Raw genomic sequence first — 24192 nt, 5'->3', positions numbered from 1 at the left:
ACCACGATTGACCTTTACTCAGTGGTAGGAGCAGTCAGGATTTCCTGATGCATTACTAACCAGGAAATCCCAACTGCCCAGCAGCAAGGGGTTAAAAACTGTTCTGAAAAGCTTTTTATATTCTGAAAAGCTAAATTACACATACATGCAAACTACAAACACACAGCACCTGGGTAAATAAAGTGTGGTTGAATAAAGGCTGGGCTATTTGCAAAAGGGAATCTGGAAAACATTTGCTTTTGGGTGGTTAACATTACTTACATTTTATGCTTTTTTTTGTTAAAGAAAAAATGTTTAGAGGAAATGTTCAAAAAAGAAATTTTTTTTAACATGGCTGTTAAAAAATAAGATTTCAGTTCATTTACTTTCCAAATCTTAAGGGGCTATGAAGATTGAGAGTGCACAGAGCTACTGCACAAAGCAGCAGCAACACTTTTAGTACAAAAGTTGTTAAAGGACATTTCCCAGTGATGGAATTGTGCTAAGGGATGCACTGAAGAGGTCATTAAACACTGATTGTCCTCCCAGTGTGGGCTCGAACGTCAGCGGTAAATGGTATCAGCTTACATAATTAGATGAAAAGTGCTATAAATTCAAAACCATTGGACTTCATAATAAGCCACATTTTCTGATAGATCTAATAGAATTTGAGCACCCAGGAGGTCATGCTACAGAGGATTTATGCTGAATACCTATGTGAGTCCCTGTCTGGGTACCTATGTGGCTAAGTGATTTCTCCTTGAAGGAAAGAAATCATCATCTCATCATGGCAGGGGTTCACTATCTTTCAGTAGAATGCTATTAGGTTGAACCATAAAAAAATGCTAGTTTTGTAGTTCAAACACTTCCAAAATCAGCAATTTCATATAATTCAAGCTAGTTTGTTTTTCTCTAAGGTTGAGTTGGGGTTGATTTATGGAGAGAAAAGGGGTGTGGAAACAAATAGTAAAGCTCTTGTATGGTTCAGAAAATAAAAATGCCTAAGCAGAATGAGTGGGGTTTTCATTGGAAGGGTTGTGGGCATGGCCTAGTGTTATGAATCTACCAGATGAGGTTTCAGAATCGACCTTTTCATCTGTGATGGCAGTGGGAGAAAAGTTTGGTGGGGTCATGGGAATAGTCTAGATTTTTCCTTACCTGAGAGGCCACCACACAGGAACAACTCCAGCATTAACATATCCTAAATTGCAAACACAAAGGTAGGAATTAAGAAAACAGTTCTCACGATACCTCTGCTATTCCTCATTGTTAAATGAGAGCACAGTTATGAAAAAACAGTAAATATATCTTGTTCATGTATTCAAATTATTAACAAATGGAACAAAAGAAAACCATGGAAAATTCTTGCTTTGACAATTGTTTATTGTCTCTAAACCACAGCACCATAATTTGTTAAGGGTATAAGATCTCCCAGTGACTCTTGAATGTTTGAAAAAAAAAACACCAAACATTTATAACGTAATTTGGTTACATAAAGCATTACATTTATATTGAAAAACCCTGACAAAACACCCTAAATGCAATCTAATATGTATGCATTAAAATTAATATAATAATGAGGGTAGGCTGTGAGAATAGGACACACAATCCCTGAGGTTCTTATTAAAAGCCTAGAAATCCTACACCTTAACTACTGAGTTCTGGGCCTGATAGTGCCAAGTCCCTGGATAACATAATCCTTGTGCAGGGGACTTTCAAAATGCACAAAGTACAAATGATAACAAAGGAGACGGAACATAGGTGCTAACAATTTCTAATAGAAATAGTGTCCCCATGCAGTTTTGAATTTTTCATAAGTCTTTCTAGGTGTCAAAGTTCTTATATTTCACTTTGTGAAGATTTTAAAAACAAAATATTAGTTATTTTTATAATTTTAAAGTGTACAAAGTTCAACATGTAATAAATCTAAAAAGGCCAATAGCTAAATACAGATAAAAGAGTGAAAAACAGATGTAAAGCCATTATGATAAGGCCACTGTCAGACATTACTACATATTCCATCCTATAATCTCATAAATCAAAGCTTTTATTTGTCTGGATTCATAAGTGACTGTATTCTTTCCAATATGCATTCTTTCTTCTTCCAGGGGTTGTTCAATAACAGCAGGTATGTTCCTGCCATAAAGTTCACAGTGTTCTAGAAACTGGACACATTCTTGAATAACACTGTCACGAAGCACAATCATGTGTTTTGACATGTTTTCTAGTAATGACAGGAAGCATCTTTTGGCATAATACCAGGTATCAGTTCCCAGTTTTTTATTATAAGGTTCCAAGCTTTTGATAACCCGAGAAATACCAAAGTCATAATTTCCTTTGGCACAATAGAGCGTCCCTATCACCAAATTCACAATGCAGAGATGGTAGATTTTCTTATCTGGGTCCTCATAGGAGAGCTGCTCTTCCTCCTTTTCAATCTTCCTCATCAACTCCTCGGCTTCTTCGTTTTGACTTGTCATAATATATGAAACACACAGGTTAGCCAGCACAATAGCACTGACATTCAGGATGTTGTCATAATGCTTCTTGACTATGGGCTCATAAAAACCTATGGCTTCTGTGTATTTGTTTTCCTGCATGAACAGAACATGAGCCACATTCAGCTTCCACACATCATGATCATTACAGAATTCCACAGATTTCCGGAAGATCTTTTCCACCATTGGATAATTCTCAAGGTTCCAGTAGATTTTGGCCTGGGCCATCAGCACGGGAATATACTTCTCAAGGGTGTCATCATATTCATTCACTGTCTTTTTGACAGCTTCATCATCTCTGTTGTGTCTTGCTTCCTGCACTTGTATGGTGAGTTTCCGGAGCTGTTCAGTCAGCTTACCTGCTAGCCCATCAAGCTTAATGAAAGCCTCTTCAGGAGCTGTCTGGCAAGTGATCATAGCATCCAAGAAGTCATAGAGATAGGGTGTGAGGAACTTGTAAGTCAAATGGGCATTCTCTGCCAGGACATCTGCTGCCAGGTCAAAATACTCATATTTACAGTAGAGCAGCAACAGGTTGCCAAAGGTCTCTGGGGGAAAGGGATTCTGTTGGAGCAAAAACTGTAGCTTCTCAAACCCTTCTGTAGGCCTGGCATCCATGTTCATTAGCGCCTGGTTGTGCAGGGTCACAGGGTCTAACTCTTCCTCTGCCCTCGGAGGCATATCCGTGAGGGCTTCCTGGGCCGCCTCAGAGTTTCTCAGTTGGTATTCTATGGCGGCCTTGAGGTTGAAGGCTTCCACCAGAGCGGTCTGGTGAAGGACTAAGGTGTTGCCAACACTTCGAACATCAATGCCCTCGGTGGTCATGCCCACACCCAGCTCTGGGTGCTGGCGGATGCCATGCTCAATAATGTCGGCGATATGCTTCAGCGCGGATGCATACTGCCGGCTGCTGTAATAGGCCAAAGCCAGGTTGTAGGAGAGGTCAGGCCGGTAGCCCGAAGCCTGCAAGGCAGCAGAGAACTTGGAACACGCGGCTTCATAATGTCCCTCCTTGTAGAGCAAACAGCCCAGGTTGACCTGGCCATCGAGCTCGTTCTCGCCCCCGCTGTCTTCTCCTCCTTCCTCACTCAGTAGCCGCTCCACCAGGCTCCTGGCCCCGGGCAGATCGCCCTCGCTGTACTTGATCGCGGCTTGGAGACGGAGGACCCCGTGGTGGTAGGCGGGGTTGTCCAGGAGGAGGAAGGCGACGCGGGTGGCCTCTGGGTAAAGGCAGGCCTTGTACAGGGCCTGGGCCTGGTACAGGCGGTACTGCTCCAGCTCCGGGTGCAGCTGGCCCAGCTGCTCATAGCACTCGGCGGCCAGCGCGAACTCCTGCAGGCGGTAGTAGCAGTAGCCCAGCAGCGACAGGCCGGCGCGGCTCCTCGGGCTCCGCTGGAGCTCTCCGCCCAGCAGCTGCACGGCCTCGGCGTAGCGGGCATCCCGGATGAGCCGGTACACGACCGCGGTGAACTCCCCGTCGGGGATCTGCGCACCGCCCAGCCCTGCCATAACCGCAGCCGTGGTTGTGTGTGCTCGTTACCACGGCAACAAGCCAACCGGAAACGTAGGACTTCAAAGAATGTTGGGGGTTTTGTGGGCCTTTTTTTTTTTTTTTGCGCGCTCCCAAAGTTACTTTGCAGCGGAACGACCAACCTGGGATTTAAAACAGTCACGAATATGAGTGTGCCTATTACTGACCTGGCCTCTGAAGACTGCAGAGTGTGAGCAGCGTTAGAGGGGAGAGGAAACGTCTCTGTGCCGTTCAGAGACGGAAAAACTCTACTTCCCGGCATGCACCGGTCCGATGGCGCCGGCGTCGGGACGTGGCCGTGCTGCATGCTGGGAGGCGTAGTCTCTGCCGCACGGACCTTCGGGTGAGGTCGCGCCGTCGTCTTCCCTTCGTATGGTAAATAAGGATTGTTGTGTCACCTTGGTCCCTGGCGCTGGGGAGGAAGGTTTATGGTCCGAAGTCCCTTCCGTTTTTGAGCCTTATGCACTGTGCAATGCATACAAATATTGTCGTTCCACGTTATTTTAGTGAAAGAAACGGGAATGGGTAAAGAGGAATGAATGTCAGCTTCGTGTTCTCCCAGACTTAGAGTAGAGCTTCTGTCTTTGAGCCGCTCCAAGGGCACACTTTCTAAGAACAAAAGAGTACAGCGACCGGGAGTTCTTATTCTGTCGTTTCCAGTTGACAGCAGGAAAGGATGCTTTGGATTTTATCTGGTATTTGGAGAGGTTTGGCTTTAGTTCCAAGCGCCTCTGCATCTCACCCTACCGCCATTTTCCAAAACTACAAATATTACTGAGTTCATATTAGCGTTTAAACTTGGCCCTACATACTGCCTTGATCCTCCAAGTTTCACTACGAGGTAGAAACATTGGAGAAATCCATGACCTCGTGTTTTCCAAGAAGGGTGGAGGGGAGGAGGAAGCACGACCCAAAGTGTTCCTTTTTCTATGTACTGTTACTCTTTTACCTCTCCAACCTACTTAGTCTCTGATGTGTGTGTGTGTGTGTGTGTGTGAGACAGACATCCAGCCTGTACTTGTCAGGCTTTAATAATGTTTTTGGATATCGTTATGCTGATAAACAGTGGCTTTTCCTTCAGTTAAAATAAAAAGAAACTTTTCCTACACTTTAATTTTTTTTCCCCTCAGATTCTTAGTTTGAAGATCTCTGTGGAAATTTGCTGGACTGTACAAGAAACCATTCTGGATTTTCTTTTGTTCCTTTGTCATGTATTTGGAATAGATGCTCTAGATTCCATGGTACTACCTTGGGGGCTATTTTTGTATAAATTCTTTTGAATTTAATAGTTCCCATTATGGGGCAGTGAAAAACTAGGGACTTAATTATCCTACAAAATTATATTGGATCACTAATTAGAAAAAATACCCATTGTTTAGACTGATCTGGAGACTACGGAATTTGGGGGAATTGAATACAATTTTTCAGTCAAGAATTAGAGAAGCAGACAAGATAGCAAAAGACAAAACTGGCTTATCCCAGTGAGGTAGTAGTATGTGTGCAGTTTTCAAGATAATAAAATTAGCTGTAATTTATGAATATTTGTCATATGCAGTTCCTCTGCTGGTGGTCTGATGTGAGGGGGTTTTCTTTCATAGTCTTCTGTGATTTCCATTGGCCTTGCCACCACCCAGGATAAACATAGTTCAACTAAAAGCATGTCTTTGCTATATAATTAAAGACTTCAATGCAAATCCATTATCTGCCTCCTTAATAGTATTGCTACCTATAAATCTTTTCTGTATATACATTTTGGAGCCAACACCAACCATATTTATTGCATGACACTCTATTAGACTATTTACACATATTATCTCTAATCTTAATAATCAGCCTGTATTCTACATATCACAGATGGAGAAAAGAAGCAGCTAAATCATGAAATCCAAAAGCTAAGTTCATTAGGAGATAGTGACTGATGAATTAATTCAATCTGTATATCACATGAGGGCCCGGCTTTGAGGGAACACTAGTGTCTTGCTTTCTTGGTTGTTATTTTCCTGTTAAAACAATCAAGCAACTGGGTTAGGGTAGCAGAATTTGAACTTCCTTCCCTGAGTTGCAACTATGAGCAGATGTTAGGAAGTGGGAGGTGGTGAAATTCCTAGTCACCTGTTAGAGCTAAAAAGAGACTTCAATAGGGCATCTGAATGCTACACTGTCAAGCGATTGACTTCATGTACTCATACATTCTTCTCCCTTGCTGTCAAGGTTGCCAAAGCTGTGTTTTTCTGAATTCTGAGACTGGACAAGGAACCTTCCACTGCATGAATACCAAGAAAGGGACAAACTGCACCCATTCCAAAGGGGTTGAGTGGACCACCCAAGATTCCCAGAGAAAACAGGTGAGGAAGACCGCTGTAATCTGACTCCGAGGCTTCTTATTCTCTGGCTGCAGTTCTTTCTGGTCTTCAACCTAAAGAGGTACATGGTTTGAGGGATGCACCGAGTGCTGCTGAATGATCAAGGAACAGGGTGTCTTCTCCTTTATGCTTGCCTGACTGACACTTAGCTCTAGGAGAAAAAATTATCTAAAAGGCTCAATCTTTTAAAATCCTTACGTATTTTAGGTTTTTTTATATTGAGATGTTACTTTGGGTAAGTTGTTATTAAATCAAGATAAGAAGACAGAACATGAAAACTGGAAATTGCCTTTTATATGTTTAGTCTATCAGTCTGATTTTCAGAGTTGTGTTTGCATCATGAAAGCATTCACCTTCAAATGCTTCTTGGGGATATAAGCAAAATAGAAGGACTCTGCTCTCCCCCAGATTTCTCTGATTTTGTGTGGCTGCTGAAGCGGGCAGGAGGGAGACGTTCTGTGCCTTCCTCCTTATTTCATGTGCTGCTGTTCCTGAGGCCTGGCTTGGAAAAAGCAGGACATTCGGCTTAGACAGATGGAGGGCAGGGTCATTTGCAAAATAAAATGAGTGCACAAATCACGCCGTGAAATTGGCATGACCATCCCTGCTGCTGTGATAGACTTTTATTTAGTCTATGGCAGGCAGTTGGGGAATAGATTAGCTTTGGGGGGAAGGGTGGGGGAGCCGTAAAAGAAGGTCCTTCAATTAATGATGGTAATTCAGGAAAGTAATAAATGAGGTGGAATATTTTTAAATGTCATAAAGGATCATTTTGTTTCCAACAGAATCTTGAAAAGCTAGAGTATATATCAAAAAGTTAGTGTATTGTACCATTTCTAGCAATAAGAAAGCATTTGGTGGTTGCAATAAAAAGATTTAGTGCCTACTGAAAGAAATTATACTTTAGAAAAATGGTGTTGGGCTCAGGTGGATTTTGCTGCATAACAGGAGACATGTTTACCATGTAGGGGAATTCCATTTGGGCGAAATGTATGGGGCTAAAAGCATGATGTTTGGTTCTTAACATGCTTGTGTTTCTGCCTATCAAAGTGTGAGATGATCAAATCCCATGTATATTCTATTTGGCATTCTCCTTTAAAACTAATTGGAAATGATTGTTTTATTTATCTTGTAAAAATAGCCACATCTTTTTGACAAACATTGTTTTTCTATGAGTGTTTCAACCACAGCTGTGGTTAAACATCTTCTATGATAAAGGAAGACCTTCTGCAAAATCATTTTCCAAGTTGTTATTTCTGTCTCCTATTCATTTCAGGCCATTCTATGCAGGATGGCAGATTGAGAGGCTCAGGTTCCTTGCTTCCTCTGGAGTCCAGCTTTATTTTTTGTCTCCATGTGTCCATTGATGATGATAAAACCGACCCTTCTTCCACCACCTCTCACCTCTCATCCCCCCCACCCTATAATCAGGGAAGAAAAGAATAAATTAGTGCCAAATTTGTAATGTAGTTTACTGACCTTTAGGAGCATCTGTTCAATCTTTTAAGACTTTTGGAAAAGACTATGCTGAATCAACACTTGGGAACGTTTATGCTCAGATGGTGAGAAATTTAACCTCATTGAGAGCTTAATCTTTTTTCTCTGATAGTTCCAGCTCTATTAATATTTTAGATGGTAATATATTTCCTTCTTGATTTATCTTGCTTTTGATCAAATGGGTTTCTATTTCAAGGCTTATGGTGTTATTATCCAAACTAATTTATTAGGCAGAACGCAATAACAGTATGATTTATAAAAAGGAATTAGCAGAGAACACACAATTTTGGGTACTGCCTTTGAAAAATTCATTCCTTGCAGTTGGAGTGTGCTGTGGAATGCACTGTTACCTAAATCAGATCATTTGAGCATTTTTCATTGCTCTCATTTCCAAGAGGCAAGAAATGATTCGTAATATCACTTCTTTCTTCCAAGACTGGTACCTTTCATAGTCAGATATATTCTGTCTATGCTTGTTTTCATTTCTGCAGTACAGCTGTGGATGGGGAAGGTCTTTGAATATGTGGTCAGAAGATGATATTCCTAAAAGAAGAATGTCATCAGCCTCTGAACACATTTTCTGGCTTGCAAAGCCTACAAAATGTTTTTCCGTCAGAGAGCCATCCATGATGGTGTTGATAACCAGCTATCCAATTGTCTGAAAAGTAGTGTACTAGTTTTTAAGGCTTTCTCCGTGGAGAGTTTTGGAACACACATCCAGGGCCTGTGCTGGTGCACTAAGAGACCAGTTCAGAAACCAGACCTGTCGTTCAAGCCTCCTGCTCCCACATTCCCCTGGTCCAAAGAATCAAGTTCTGACAATTCTGCTTCTGAAAATATCTCACCTCTCTATACTTCTCTCCAATTTCTACTACCATTGCTCTGGTTTCTGCCACCACCATCTCTCTCCTGGATCTGCAACACTTCTCCTAAATGGCTTTCCCTCATCTCTTCCTAGAACTCTTCCAAAGATTTCAAGGCATTTTATCTCCCTTCTTATTTCAGAGTTTTACTGTGGGGACCTCATTAAGCCTTTAAATTTTAGGTTTTGTCCTTCTCTGGCCTTGGCAAATGGAACCCTGCAACCTTGCCTTCTATATGTAAAGGACCTATAAAAACAAAAAACAAAGAAATAAACAAAAAATTGGTCAAGACATGAAAATGTCCCCAGGTGTCATAACATATTTGAAAGAGGCTAATTTGGTATAAAACCACCTGAAGTCAAATCACTGTTCTGCCATCACCAACAATGTAGACATGGAAAAGGTCCTTAACCTCACTGAATCATGGTTCCCTTATGGGTAAAAGAGACCAAAATAATTTCTTTGTTCAAGATAATACAAAGCACCTGGCCCACAGTAAATACTTAATATACTTTATCTATTCTTATTACATAAGTGGAGCTATTGAGATTCCTTGGGAATCTTTAAATTAGAGTATTTTAGGCTTAAACAAGTATGGACCAAAATTACTGAGTTAAACATCTGCCATCCAGGAGTAGACGTTCTCCTGATACTTCAGATGTTGTATTCCTGAGTGCCTGATAAACTCCAGAACGTGGAGGGCAGTTATCTGGCATAAATTAGTGTCTTCATTAAACCTGGTTCTTCAAGAAATTAAAGTACCAAGTTAAATAGCATATTTTGTTATTTCGACAAATTAATGAGTGCTTACTCTATTCAAGGCACTGTACATTGTGGAGAATTCAGAACCTTCAAGAAACATGCATACAGTCCAGGGGAGATACTACAAATAAATTTAAAAAAAAATCACAACCCAGGCGATATACGCAGTGCCTTAAGAGTGATATAACATGACATGGAGGGTCAGAATTTATAATAAAAGTGAACCCTCATTTGGCTAGAGCAGTGTTTTGCAACCCTATCAGATACCTTGCTTCTCCCTTTTATAACAAATATCTTCCAAAGCCCTCTTTACTATTTTGAAATGAAGTTCATATATAATATATAACATCTATAATATATAACATCCTGCACACATAATTTGTTTTCTCTTTTGTCTTCATTTTTCTTGACTTCTTTCCTTTCGTCTTTCTTTTAAGCTGTAGGTGCACGAGCTGACTAATCATAATCCTTGATCGTTGACACACTCTCCGTTAGTGATCTATGTATGGTCCCCTTCTAGTCTTCTGTTTGTTTAGCTAGTTATTTTAAATAATGTAATAATTACCAGTGAAACCGCCCCCCAACCGAAAAGATAGGACCTTTACCATAACCTACATCTGACTCTGGAGATGCATGCAGATGGCTCCTGAACAATCCTTCTGTGTCCCTTGTCCTGGGTAGCCATTACCCTGAATTGCATATTGGTCATTGTCTTGCTTCCCTTTTTACATAATTTCATTGAACCTGTATGCGTTTTTTGAACATATTTTTATTTTAATTGTTTTAGCCTTATGAAAAAAGTTCACGGAGCATATACTCTTTTCAGTTACTGTTGTAATTCTGAGATTAATCCATATCGTTACATGTGGCAGTGTGGTTCAGTGGTTTTAACTGCTCTACTGTATAACATTGTGTGAATATTCCATGATTTACTCACTCTTCTGTTGATGGGCATTTGGGTTGTTTCTAAATGTTACTGTTTGAAAAGTGCTGCTGTGGACATTTCTGTACATGCCTCTTGGTATACATGTCAGGAGTTTTCCTGTATATAAACCTAGAGGTGGAATTATTGTGTCATTAGGGTATTGGCATGTTTAACTTTAGTAGATAAAACTTTAGTAGTTTTCCACAATAGTTGCTCTAATTTAATTCCCACCAGAAGTGTATAAAAGATTCTATAAATTCATATTATCTCTAATACTTCATATTGTTAGAATTCATGTTTATTGGCCATATGTAGTTTCTCTTTTGTGAAAAGCCTGGTCTTGTCTTTTGCTCATTTTTCTACTAGGTTGTTAGTGTGTGTTTTTAAAAATTGATATTTAGGAGCTCTTTATATACTCATGATACTAATCCTTTATCAGTTATGTGAATTGCAAACATCTTCTTCCAGTTTGTAATGTTTCACTTTCTTTAAGATAAAGTACTTAAGTTTAATGTAGTCAAATTTATTAATTTTTCCTTTTGCAGTCAATGCTTTTTATTTTTGTTTTAAAAACTTTTCCTTACTCCATGGCTAAATTCTAGTCACATATTTTTTTAAGTTTTGTTTCTGCACTTAAATTTTTTTTTTTTTTTTTTTTTTGCGGTACACGGGCCTCTCACTGTTGTGGCCTCTCCTGTTGCGGAGCACAGCCTCCGGACACGGAAGCTCAGCGGCCATGGCCCACGGGCCCATCCGCTCCGCGGCATGTGGGATCTTCCCGGACCGGGAAACGAACCCGTGTCCCCTGCATCGGCAGGCGGACTCTCAACCACTGTGCCACCAGGGAAGCCCCTGCACTTAAATTTTTAATACATCTGGAGTATACATCATTTAATACATCATTTTGTATATGATGTGAGGAAGAGATGCAATTTGATTTTTTTCCAAAATGGATAACCCTTTTTTCTCAGGTCCATTTATTGAACAGTCTCTCAGTCCACCTCAATTTGACATGCCTCTTCTATAATATACAAAGTTACATATATGCATAGGCCTGTTTCTGTGCTCTCTGTTCTATTCCGTTGTCAGTTTATCAAGTTTTGGACCAACATTTTCTTAATTTCTGTAGCTCCATTAAAAATCCAAATATGGTTGGGGAAATACCCCCTCTATACTTTCCTTTTTCAGAAGTGAAGTGTCATGGCTATTCTTGGTCCCTTATCTTTCCTTACACACTTAATTTTTAGAAATCAACGTAATATCCCTACTATAATATAAAGAAATAAAAGAAAAATGACTTATAGTAAAATAGTATGCAGTTTAATATGTTTAAGTGCTTGGTCAGGCCGACACCAGAAGAACATCCCCACAAATATTCAAAATGCCCCGTTAGAGTAGTGCAGCCCCACTGAGAGCTGACAGGCTAGAGAAGTGGGGTGAGAATGTAGAGAAGCCTTAAAGGATGGGTAGGATTTAAGCTAGCAGATCTGAGAGAGAGAGAGAGAGGTAGAATTTCAGTGCAAAGGTGAAAAAAAAAAGGACATGGTATGTTTGTAGAAAGTTCATCCTGTTGAAATTAGCAGTAAGTTAGAAAGGTATTTTTTTGAATGTTTTTTGTATGTTTGGGGGATGCTGGCACAGGCCAAGATTAGTTAATACCTATATTACAACCCCTTGGCTTGTATAGTCCAACACACAGCTGACCCAGCTGCTTTCCTTTGGGCAAATCATCTAGAATCTAAATTAAGTTTTGAGAACATAAACCAATAAACCAAAGCAATAAATCCAGCTTTAATAAAAATGAAACAGGTTCCCCACATTTCACGTTAAGCTGTAACTTTATTAAGTACATTTACCTTGTATTTTATTAAGCACATTTGTAATAACCTTTTTTTTTAATTGAAAAGTATTTCCTATTGTTTCACATTGCCTCTGTGGATGGCTTAGATCTTTTGTAAAACAAAATTTGGACATTTTAAGAGTGATTGTTATTGCCTGATAAAGCCAGGTAGTAAGGGCCTCACTTGATTATATGGTGACTCAGCTGGCCTAGTTTTGTTAGGTAAGAGTCTCCAGGCTACATTTCATTCTGCTGACCCTATAAGTAGGGAGCTGAGGGACAAGCTATTCACTTGCCTCTCTATTGATTAGTTTCTCTGTAAGTTTAAGGGTCTAAATAACAATTCCCTTTAGAGATAGAATAGCTAGTTTTTTTAGACAATTAGTAATAAGACAGTAGTGTTAGAACCTCCTTGAAGTTTTTATGGCTAGTGTTGATGTTGAGAAAGAATATTCACATCATGTGTTTCGTAGTCTGAAAAACCATGTAACTGATACAAGTTTGTGAAGGGCTTTGAGCCTGACTCTAAATACAGTGCCTCTGAAAATGTACAATATTATTTAACCCAGACATTCACTGTACCCAAGCCATACTCTTCTGTGACATTTAAAATGTTTTTTACGTAGTCCAGCATTCCCTTACTCTAGATCTAACAGCTTTTGCAGATAAAACTACAGGACATCTATAAGGAGAAATATATCTGGGACATAACTTAAAAAGTCATTTGTTTATCTGAAATTCAGATTTAACTGGGCATTCTGTATTTTATCGGGCAACTCTGCCCCACCCCAATATTTTATAGATTTTTCACTTTCCCTGAATTCTTGATTTCTCTTACGTATTACTTCTTGCTGCATATCCCTCTTTAGGTCTTATAGCTATACAAATATGGAATACACTCATTTTCCTTACTCTCTCCCAAATACCATTCCCACCAGGTACTGAGTAGGAGTAACAATTAGGAGGGGGGTGTATGTGAGAATAATTGTGTTAAAGAGAAGCTGTGAAACCCTGTCTCGTACCCTAGGTACAATGTATAGCTGTGTGTGAAAAAGAACTTCACTTTATTTGGGTGCCTATATATGTAACATATTTTGATACGTTGAACTAATTTAAATGATCTTTATTAATTAATAATGATCGTTATTTTTAAACCTATAGCTTGTTTCATTGAGTGAATTTAATCGAGCTCCTTTTAATATAAGATGATGTCCATGGCAGAATAAACAACTTTATATTGAAAACATTAATAATTCCTATTCTAAAAAGTCCATTTGTCATATCCTTCACTGTGAGTTTCTCACTCACTTTCTCTTTTTCTTGAGTCATAGACTCCCCTCTCTTGCTGGGCCATCCCTTCTCATCTCTCCTAGTTTATCCCCTTTCCCAGGCCCCCTCTTCCTCCAGCACTGCTCCTGTAAACTCAAAAATTCTTCTCACTTTATAAACCTTCTTGTCTCCATCCCACCTATGTCCTAAGGACCATTTTGCTTCAACCAAAGTGGCTTATCTTGGTAAACAAAAGACAAGTCTCTACCTGGTGAGTTCTGCTACTAACTTCTAAAACAATGTTTCCCTCCCCCTTGCTGTTATTAAAGGGGAGAGAGATGGGGATCAAAAATGCCAGTTGGGCCAAGAGGATGATGAATGGAGGGACCCTCCATGGTCCTTTGGATCAATTTAAAGCCACTATGGAAAGAGGGATGAAGGTCAGAAGCTGATGGAGCTTCCCACGAGAAATTTTATTGGGCCTAGATGGAAATTCCCAAGCCAGTTGACAACACAAGGCTCTGGGGGAACAGGAGGAGGCCATGCACCTTCCCTGACCTTCCTCAGCTTCCTTCTGGTGCCTGCAGTATGGGAAATCTTGCTGGCACCCAGCGACAGATAATGGTGTTCTTCTGACGAGCAGTATCCTCATCAGGCTGGGTTGTACAGCAGGAGGGAGAAGCACTACTGAAGAAAGATGGGGGACTGCTGTTAACAGGCTGGTTCTCAGACCCCTATGAGGCTGCCTTTTGGGTCCCTCAGGAATAGCTAGGGGACATTATGACAAGTGACAAAAGAGAGGTCAAGAGAGAAATCACACCTGATTATTGGATCTATGGAGGAGGCATTAATTAACTAGATCTTGAAGGATTTCTCAATAGGCTGTCTGGCTTTGAGAAGTAGCATCTGTTATGTAAAGAGAAGTGCATCCATGTATATGATTTTTTTTTTAGTATTGTTACTAGCTAATGGATGTATGGACAATGACTTCCTGCTGAGGAAACAACTGCATTGCTTCTAGTAAATCACGATAAATCTCTCTCCCTGTGTTTTTAACAGATAGGTTAGTAATGTTGGCAGCTTATAAATGAGAACACTTGGGAGAGTGTGAGGATTGGTATAGCCCACTGAGATAGTGGCTGTGGGCCATGTTGGTTCATTCTGCCTTCATGGAATCTAGGAATACAAGTATTTTATGACCTACAGAGAAATGTTTTTAAAAACTCACCTCGCAAAGAAGAAAAGCAAGCAAAGAAAACACCCACCAGTATAGAAGAAAAATGGCAACCAAGATGTGTCTCTGAGGGTCGTAGAAGCAGAGTCTGTCACTTCTCTCCTGGGAGCCACATTCATTACAGCTCATCAGAGTGACTCTACCCACTCGCTTAGAACCTTCTTGAGGTGTGTGGAGGAAAAGCTGCCCACTCTGGGTGGCCACATGAGAAGCAAATCCATTTGGCGGATGGACATTTTAAAAACCTGCCACATATGGTAGCCATTTTTATGGCAAGTAAATTGTTGGGGGATCTGTGAGGTGAATGTGCAATAAAAACTTTCACAATAAACCAGGTGGAAAATCATCTAATCCAACCTCTGGAGGTCAAAACCACAGTACCATGTTGCTTTCTTCCATGAAGAAGAATTAAGACTCTTTAGACAGCTTGCTCTTTCTTTTGTTCTTTATAGACTGGTGCTGCCTATTTGGGGTGGAAGGTAAATTGTGTGGAATGGCAGTGGTGGGCTGGAGGCGACGGGGGCGGGGGCCTCTCACCAGGTGGAACCAGGGAGTGCTTTGCCAGTAATTTTTAAAGTGGCGTTGTTTCTGTGCCACTCTTTTGCCATCCTCAGGCAGTCGACATTCTTCCCAAGGGATACAGAGCAGGGAAAGGGAAATAGGACATGGAAGTAAGACACATAAGTCAGAACAGGATTTCACAGTGAAAGGACTTGAAGTTCGGGAGGTATAAAGAGATACTATGATTATGTTTATTGAGATATATGCATGGGAACATACAGCCTTCAGGACACTCGAGATCCTTTTCATTTTCTCTTGAGGAAATACAATGGTTGAACTGAAAATAGAAACTTATAATAAGAGTTCGAGGACACATTCTTACCGATTTGTACTTTGAGGACTAAAGCCTCAGTCATTTATCTATATGAGAGTCTGAAAAGTTATTACAGTTAAAAGAAAGTCTTGGGGCCAAAAAACATTTGAAGTTTCTCAGTAACTTTTGAAAGATGACTAGTAAGTTTGTCTCCATTTGAAGTTCATTTGAAAACTTGTATCATGAAGTTTTTTTTAATTTCCTAAAATAGGCTTTTAATGAAGTCAGCATGCTGTTGAGTCCTCTTTTATCTTTTCTACCCAGTTGTTTTAAAATGTGAGATTTAGAGCACACCTGAATAGCATGAAATGTATGGTTAGAACTGTTTAAAAAGAAAGAACAGGGTTGGTATTAACAATCAGAATACCATCAGTCGTCCTCAAAAAACTAAAAATAGAACTACCATATGGTCCAGCAATCCCACTCATGGGCATATACCAGGAGGAAACCATAATTCAAAAAGATACATGCACCCCAGTGTTCAGTGCAGCACTGTTTACAATAGCCAGGTCATGGAAGCAACTTAAATGCCTATCGACAGACGAATGGATAAAGAAGATACGGTACATATATACAATGGAGTATTACTCAGCCATATAAAGGAATGAAATAATGCCATTTGCAGAGATGTGGATAGACCTAGAGACTGTCATACAGAGTGAAGTAAGAAAGAGAAAAACAAATATCGTATAATACCGCTTATATGTGGAATCTAGAAAAATGGTACGGATGAACTTATTTACAAAGCAGAAATAGAGACACAGATGTAGAGAACAAACTTATGGATACTAAGGGGAAGGGGGTGGGGTGCATGAGGAGATTGGGGTTGACATATATACTATGTATGAAAAAGATAACTAATGGGAACCTGCTGTATAGCATAAGGAACTCTACTCAGTGCTCTGTGGTGACCTAAATGGGAAGGAAATCTAAAAAAACAGGGGATATATGTATATGTATAACTGATTCACCTTGCTGTACAGCAGAAACTAACACAACATTGTAAAGCAACTATACTCCAATAAAAATTAATTTTAAAAAAAAAGAATACCATCAGACGTCAAATTCCTATCTCGAATAACTGAGAAACAGTCTCACTCTCACTCTCACTTTGTGATGGTCTAAGGTCTGCCTGAGGAATGACACAGGCGTTCAGGCCATGCTCACTGACCTCAGGTGCAAACCCAGACCACATCTGGATGAATAAAGATATGTAAACAGTGTTCCATCTGCCTGATTCTAAACACCTTCACAATGTGGTTCATTTCTTTGAAGGATGATTTCCGATCTACAGAGGATGTGCAGATAAAACAGCTGATTGATGGATCAAATTTTCACTTCTGAGTTGGTTGTGAAGTGTGATTCCAGGGATCTCAACTGTACCATTTTCAGAACAAGCCTCTAAGATCTTAGTTGTGGCCCCTTTGCTGGGCTGGATCTTAGGGAGCATTTGGTACAAAACTTTCATTTTACAGATGACAAAACAGGTTCAGAGAAGTATGGGGAGGGGTGACTTTTCCATTCAGCAAACTAGGGCAAGAAGCAAGGTCACCTGAGTTTAAACCCCAGGTCTTCTACTAAATAGTTGTGTGATCAGGGGTCAGTCAGTTATCTACTTTGGACCTCTTGCTTTTATAAAATCAGAGTGTTTGGAGATTTAACATGGTTTCCCTCTTGGTCCCAACATTCCTGCATTCTTTCCACTGTACTCTAACTTTGATTTCATTCATTCATTCATCCTACAGTAAGGGGCAGTTGTTTGGAAGCAGCTGCCCATTAGGGATCATATTTCTCAGCCTGCTCCCCCCGCCCTCTCATCCTCTGCACCTAGCTGAGGCCAGTTCATACCAATGGGATATGATTGGAAGAGAAGCATGTCACTTCCAGGCAGAAGTGATTAGGCAGCAGGTGTATCATTTCCATCCTTTCTTTCCCATCTGCTGACTGGAATAGTACTCTAAAGCCCTAGGGGATGGCAGAGCCACAAGATGGAAGGAATCTGCGTCCCTGAATCACCCTGTTTAAGGCTGCCTGCTGAACAACTGCACTGGACTGTGCACTGAGAAATACACTTCTATGTCTTAAATTTTGTTTTTGTTGAAACAAGTAGCATTACCCTGACTAATGCAGTAAGGCCACAGGCATTTAAGTACTTACTATATGCGTTATGTTGGGTAGTAGGGACCCATCTGTGAATAACAGTTTCTGCTCTCAAAATGTTCAGCCCAGTAGAAGACATATATACCAACAGTTGCCAAACAGTGTGGTAAGTACCATGATAAACATGGGACATTGTGAGAGGACATAGCCTTGGACATTTTAGGAAACACTCCCAGCAGAAGTAGCATTTAAGTCAAGTCCTAAAGCAAAGCCTATTTGATGGTTATGAACCGAATGTTTGTATCCCCCCAAAATTTATAAGTTGAAGTCTTAACCTTAAATGCGATGATATTTGGAGATGGGACCTTTGGGAGGTCGAGTTGGATGAGGTCATGAGGATGGGACTCTCATGATGGGATTAGTGTCCTTATAAGAAGAGGAAGAGAGATTTCTCTCTTTTCACCTTGTGAGGACACAGCAAGAAGGCAGCCATCTGCTAGCCAAGAAGAGAGTCCTCAGCAGAATCCAACCACGCTGGCACCCTGCTCTTGGACTTCCAGCCTCCAGACAGTGAGAAATGAATTTCTGCTGTTTAAGCCACCCAGTCTATGGTGTTTTGTTATGAGTCTTACTGACTGAGACAGATGGGTTTTTCTTTCCAAGGGCCAGCCTTTATTTCTATCCCAGAAATAAGAGAGAACATGACTTAATTCAAGGAGCTTGGTGTCTCCCTATGAGGATGGACAGGAAGGCTGAGGATGGAGCTTCAGGAGAGTCGCTCATTGCACTAAAGCCCCTGAATAAGGTTCCTGGGAAGAAGGCTTCTGTCGGGCGTGCCTTGCAGTGGCACCTGAGGATACTGGGATGAGCAGAGAGGGACCTGTGGGCATGGTGTAAAGGTTAGGCAGGTAGGGGATTGGCCTAAAAATGGTACTAGTGGTAGCCATAGCTTCCTTAGCAAAGATATCCAAATACTGTCAGCTTGCAGATCAATTGGATTTGATGCAATTTAGCAGCAAAGAGAAAAGCAGCTCCAAAAAATATAGTTCACTTACTAATAACATTGTTAAGCAGACATGGGCTTCAACTCAAATTCATGAAAACAGAATGCTATGTGGGCCTTAAGGTTGGCAGTGAAAGCAAGTGCTTCAGGACCCCAGCAGGACTTTGGGTCTAACACTAATGAATTCCTCACTCTAGAGAGAGAAGTCATTATTTGCATCATGATTTCTGACTTGGCAAGTAACCAAAGGAAGTAAATCAGAAATCTCCCACCCCATTTTCCAATGAGCATCATCTGGTGGACTTTTTAAATTGTCTTTTTTCTAGGCTTTTCCTCACCTTCAAATTTTTACAGAAGAGGGAAGAAAAACAGCAGAGGCTCCCTTCTCTCTCCCTGTCTAATCCTTTCATAATTCAAGATCACAGAGCTGCTGTAAACCCCCCCTCACTGCTGTGCTTATTCCCTGTGTGCTTGGTAGAGCAAGCAATTCCATTTACCAGCACTCCAGTGAGCGTGTGGTGATAAATAAAGCTGCCACCCTCCACTTGCCCACCATGTTTAAAATGACACATTGGACAAGTGGGTCTCTATTGCGTCCACTTTTTTCATAAAAAGGCTAAAAATGGCCTGCAAAGGCAGTAAATCTTAATTTCTAATATAAACTCCAAACACAGAAAAAAAAAATCCTAGGCCAGTTTAGACTGGAGTGATTTTGATGATCAGATGGCGAGGGTTTGAATACTAAAGAGATAAACAATCCGAAAACTAATTCCGGGAGCTGCCTGGATGTGTGGGGATTTTCCTTCTCTCTCCTTGAAGCGAGCTTGCCTTCTCCCCATGCAACTTTATTGGAAACTAAAACCACAAAGCAGGCAGAATAAAGTCAACATGAAAAAAGCTAAGTTTCTAACTTCATAATCTCAGAATTTAAAAATGACCTCTTGTTATGATTGTTCAGCCTGAGTTAGCTTTTATTAAACACTTAACTGTGTGACAAGTCCATGCCAGGTTCTTTCATGCATATCTCACTGAACTTTTGGATCTGTGAATTTTCTTTTAAATCTTCCAGTCTAGAATCAAGGGCATTCTTTTTCCATTGCAACCATTAACAGGAGAATTGACTTTGAGTTACCTATTGAGTACTGACGCTTGGATGGATGATCTCTAAGAGGATGAACATGAAACCGTCTTGTTGATCTGTTGTACGATAATAGATCCCTTTGACTGATGATCAAAGCCCTCCTGAGTTCTGTCCAGCCCACTTGGGAATCTGATTTCCAGCCCCTCTGCTTCATCCACCCTGTGCTCTAATCTCATTACACAGTGTTCTCTTTCCCTATGGGCACCTCATGGCTTTTCTGCCTCTGTACCTTTGCTCTCGGTAAGCTGTGTGCTTGGGCTGACTTCTTCCTCATTATCATGTCATAGTCTCTATACCTAAATATCAGGTCCAGCTCACATTTCATGTGTGCCGTGAAGCCTGCCCCAATTCTCCTCCCTAAGCTGAAAGACACCGTTTTTCTTCCGACCAGCCAGTCCCCTTTATTAAGTTCAGAAATGGTCTTTGCAGGGATGTTCACAGCAGCATGGTTATCACAGCCAAAAAAAAAAGGGAAGCAATATAAATGACCCTCAATAGGGTGTCAGTTAAATAGATTATTGTATTCTTGTATATTGTGAAGAACAATACAGCTATTAACTATGGTGATAGTGAAGTGTATGCTGATTTAGAAAGATGCCCACTATAGATTGATAAGTTCAAAACCAGGTATGATCCTATCTTTAAACACAAAAGTAATTTAAATATCACCTGCTTCAATCTTCAGTGGCTCAAGTCCTCCTCCTCCCTTCTCCACCTGCTCAAGCAGGACCCCATGCCCTGACCTTAGAAGTGGCCCAGGGTGGTTTCTGAAAGTCCCCGAAGGGTGAGGAGGGAGGTTAACATGTGCCCACAGGTGCAGTCACTGTGCCGCATTTGCTCCTGTAGGTGCTCTAAGAAGTTTTATTGCTTTACCTCCTGACAGAGCCCATCGTGGGAATGATGCTGATTGGCCAAAACCCATTAGTCTGTGATCTGGCACTGAGTCCCACTGGGTGCCTCAAGTTTTCCTGCCCCTCTTCCTCCTTCATTCACTATTCATGATGAGTCTTCCACACACCAGCCCCTGAGACAAAGGAAAGCAGGACATGATCCCTGTCCTGAAAAGACTCCCAGACTGTCCAGGCTCCCATTGCAAGCCCTGCTTGGGAGTTCCTGCTTGGAAGTAGCTATAGGATCTTAGTACTCTTACAGCTACCCTAAGGCAGGCAGTGCGGACAGAAAGCTGAGCGAGAAGATCTGGGTTCCTATCCCAGCTGTCACTTACTAGCTCACCGTCTTGTGGAAGTCAGTTTCCCTGAGGCTCAGTTTCTTCACATAAAATGTAAGTGACACTGTTACTTCCCATACAGCTTTGTTGTGAAGGATAAAGAATATGTGAATATCAATGTTATTCATACATCATAAAAATCTAAAAGGCCATTATTAAACACATACTTAACCCTAATCCTACTTGTCCAACCCCTGATGAAATATCTTGCCAATTCATATGACTTCTGAGAATTTTTAAGCTCTAGTTATTTTTTAAAAAGTAGGCTCAGAATGGGAATGACACCTGCTTGACCTCACAGATCTGGCCTTCAACTGAGAGCTCCAAACTCAGCAGTGACCTTGACTCAGGATGTTTCTCGCCATGTTAGAAGGACTCAGGGTGGCAGCACCTCAGTGGAACCAGTAGCTAGCCCTTGATAGGAACTCACAGCCCATCCTCGACTTCTCATCCAACCCCCTAGACAGTATCTGGAAGCCCACTACCTCAAACAGGAGCCCTTTCACTGAAATACAAAAATGTGCATTCCCAGGAAACAGGATTTGAAAGGACAAACCACATTCGGGAATATTGAGGGACATTAAAAAATACCGCCATTTTCTCTTACTTCTTCACTGCTGAGCCCTTCTGGAAGAATTCTCTGTTCTGCTCCAGAGGCTGTGATCACTTTGGGGTGTGTGGATTGTTGTGTGTTTCCCTTGTGGGTGTCAGCTAAGTTATGAGGTGTTAACAGGCTCCTGGAAGAGCCGTCTCATCAAGGAGAAGGTGTTACGTTTTTGTTTTTTGGTTTTTTTACATCTTTATTGGAGTATAATTGCTTTACAATGGTGTGTTAGTTTCTGCTTTATAACAAAGTGAATCAGTTATACATATACATATGTTCCCATATCTCTTCCCTCTTGTGTCTCCCTCCCTCCCACCCTCCCTATCCCACCCCTCCAGGCGGTCACAAAGCACCGAGCTGATCTCCCTGTGCTATGCAGCTGCTTCCCACTAGCTATCTACCTTACGTTTGGTAGTGTATATATGTCCATGCCTCTCTCTCGCTTTGTCACAGCTTACCCTTCCCCCTCCCCATATCCTCAAGTCCATTCTCTAGTAGGTCTGTGTCTTTATTCCTGTCTTACCGCTAGATTCTTCATGACATTTTTTTTTTCTTAAATTCCATATATATGTGTTAGCATACGGTATTTGTCTTTCTCTTTCTGACTTACTTCACTCTGTATGACAGACTCTAGGTCTATCCACCTCATTACAAATAGCTCAATATTGTTTCTTTTTATGGCTGAGTAATATTCCGTTGTATATATGTGCCACATCTTCTTTATCCATTCAGAAATCTCTGGCATTCCTATACACTAATGATGAAAAATCTGAAAGTGAAATCAAGAAAACACTCCCATTTACCATTGCAACAAAAAAGAATAAAATATCTAGGAATAAACCTACCTAAGGAGACAAAAGACCTGTATGCAGAAAATTATAAGACACTGATGAAAGAAATTAAAGATGATACAAATAGATGGAGAGATATACCATGTTCTTGGATTGGAAGAATCAACATTGTGAAAATGACTCTACTACCCAAAGCAATCTACAGATTCAATGCAATCCCTGTCAAACTACCACTGGCATTTTTCACAGAACTAGAACAAAAAATTTCACAATTTGTATAGAAACACAAAAGACCCCGAATAGCCAAAGCAATCTTGAGAATGAAAAACGGAGCTGGAGGAATCAGGCTCCCTGACTTCAGACTATACTACAAAGCTACAGTAATCAAGACAGTATGGTACTGGCACAAAAACAGAAAGATAGATCAATGGAACAGGATAGAAAGCCCAGAGATAAACCCACGCACATATGGTCACCTTATCTTTGATAAAGGAGGCAGGAATGTACAGTGGAGAAAGGACAGCCTCTTCAACAAGTGGTGCTGGGAAAACTGGACAGGTACATGTAAAAGTATGAGATTAGATCACTCCCTAACACCATACACAAAAATAAGCTCAAAATGGATTAAAGACCTAAATGTAAGGCCAGAAACTATCAAACTCTTAGAGGTGTTAGGTTTTGATCCCTGGCTATGGTTCAGGATTATTTAATTTCTATCTCCTCCCTCACCTCCCTACTCTCAATCTGTTAAGATTTAAGCCCTCAGGCCCATAACTCTGGTTGTCTGATTTGTATCTGTTTTGGGGCTACAGACACTACCATTCTTGCCTTTTATAGCTTTAGAGTGAGACTTTACTTTCCATGCATGAAGAGGTTGGGCATTGATGGGGAAACCTGTCACATTCAAATACTTCATGCTCTTTTGATTCTCTTCTGCTGGGTGTGGATAAGAACTGGGCAGATCCTTACTGCTGTGGCCCAAGTAATTGACTTAAAAACAATAAAAACAACACATATGGGTTTATGTTCTCATGTGTACAGTTTTCATTTTAACACGCATACCCTAGTCCTTCTTCAGAATCTTGCTCTGAGTCAGATGTATGAGGGGTTTCCTACTGGTTATTTTTCATCTTGACAAACCCAAACCCTCAGTGGACTCTGTTGATGGACAGTCATTCTCTCTCATATTTTCTCCCTCTTGCCCTTGATTAAAAAATAATACATATCTATTGTAAAAAATTTAGAACATAGAGGTGTACAAAGCAGAACACATTAGCCTGTTAGCCTGAGACAACTGCTGTTAACAAGTGGTATGTCTTTCAGCTAAGATCAAACAGAATTGGTACCATCCCATTTAGGCTCTTTTGCAAAGTACTTTTTTTCACTTAATATATCACAGCCATGTTACCATGCCTAGTCAAGCATTCTCACTCTTCAATACAGTTCTTTCTGGCCACAGAGCACTGAGAGCTCCTGTCTGCACTGGCTCCTTTGAATAGACCTTGTCTGGCTCCTGGGTTGGAAGCAATGACCCAATTCCTGGGGCTGGGTACAGGCTCATTGGAATCACTATCCCACTTCTGAACATGGCTATATGCTCTCAGAAGGAATAATTTCAGCATAAAAATGTAAAATATTTCCATGTCAAAAGGAACCCAAGAAATCCGCTGAGGGCCCTAGATGAGAAACT

At 40.8% G+C, this 24192-nt stretch overlaps 2 protein-coding genes across 3 annotated transcripts in view; one reads left to right on the top strand and one right to left on the bottom strand.

The window, feature by feature from the left end:
• The window catches only part of AGPS (alkylglycerone phosphate synthase), a 280454-nt gene that overhangs the window by 144569 nt on the left and 111693 nt on the right, over positions 1 to 24192 (top strand). For both annotated transcript variants that reach the window (XR_003793973.1, XR_003793974.1), the window contains exon 21: positions 6220 to 6353. The gene's annotated coding sequence lies outside the window, so the exon portion shown is untranslated. The remainder of the gene's footprint in view (positions 1 to 6219; positions 6354 to 24192) is intronic.
• On the bottom strand, positions 1348 to 4042 carry LOC114896921 (tetratricopeptide repeat protein 30B-like). The gene has a single exon (XM_029225510.1). It carries the CDS (start codon positions 3984 to 3986, stop codon positions 1989 to 1991), a length of 1998 nt encoding a protein of 665 aa, XP_029081343.1. The 5' UTR covers positions 3987 to 4042; the 3' UTR covers positions 1348 to 1988.

The sequence above is a fragment of the Monodon monoceros genome, unplaced genomic scaffold, assembly GCF_005190385.1.
Source record: "Monodon monoceros isolate NGI ecotype Baffin Bay Population unplaced genomic scaffold, NGI_Narwhal_1 Super_Scaffold_16, whole genome shotgun sequence".
Lineage (NCBI taxonomy): Eukaryota > Metazoa > Chordata > Mammalia > Artiodactyla > Monodontidae > Monodon > Monodon monoceros.
The sequence above is the reverse complement of the archived record's forward strand: the minus strand, read 5'-3'. Positions and strand labels throughout refer to the sequence as shown.

What these genes read in the sequence shown, in the direction of transcription:
- LOC114896921 (XM_029225510.1), bottom strand. Translation starts at nt 3,986, where the DNA reads ATGGCAGGGCTGGGCGGTGCGCAGATCCCCGACGGGGAGTTCACCGCG.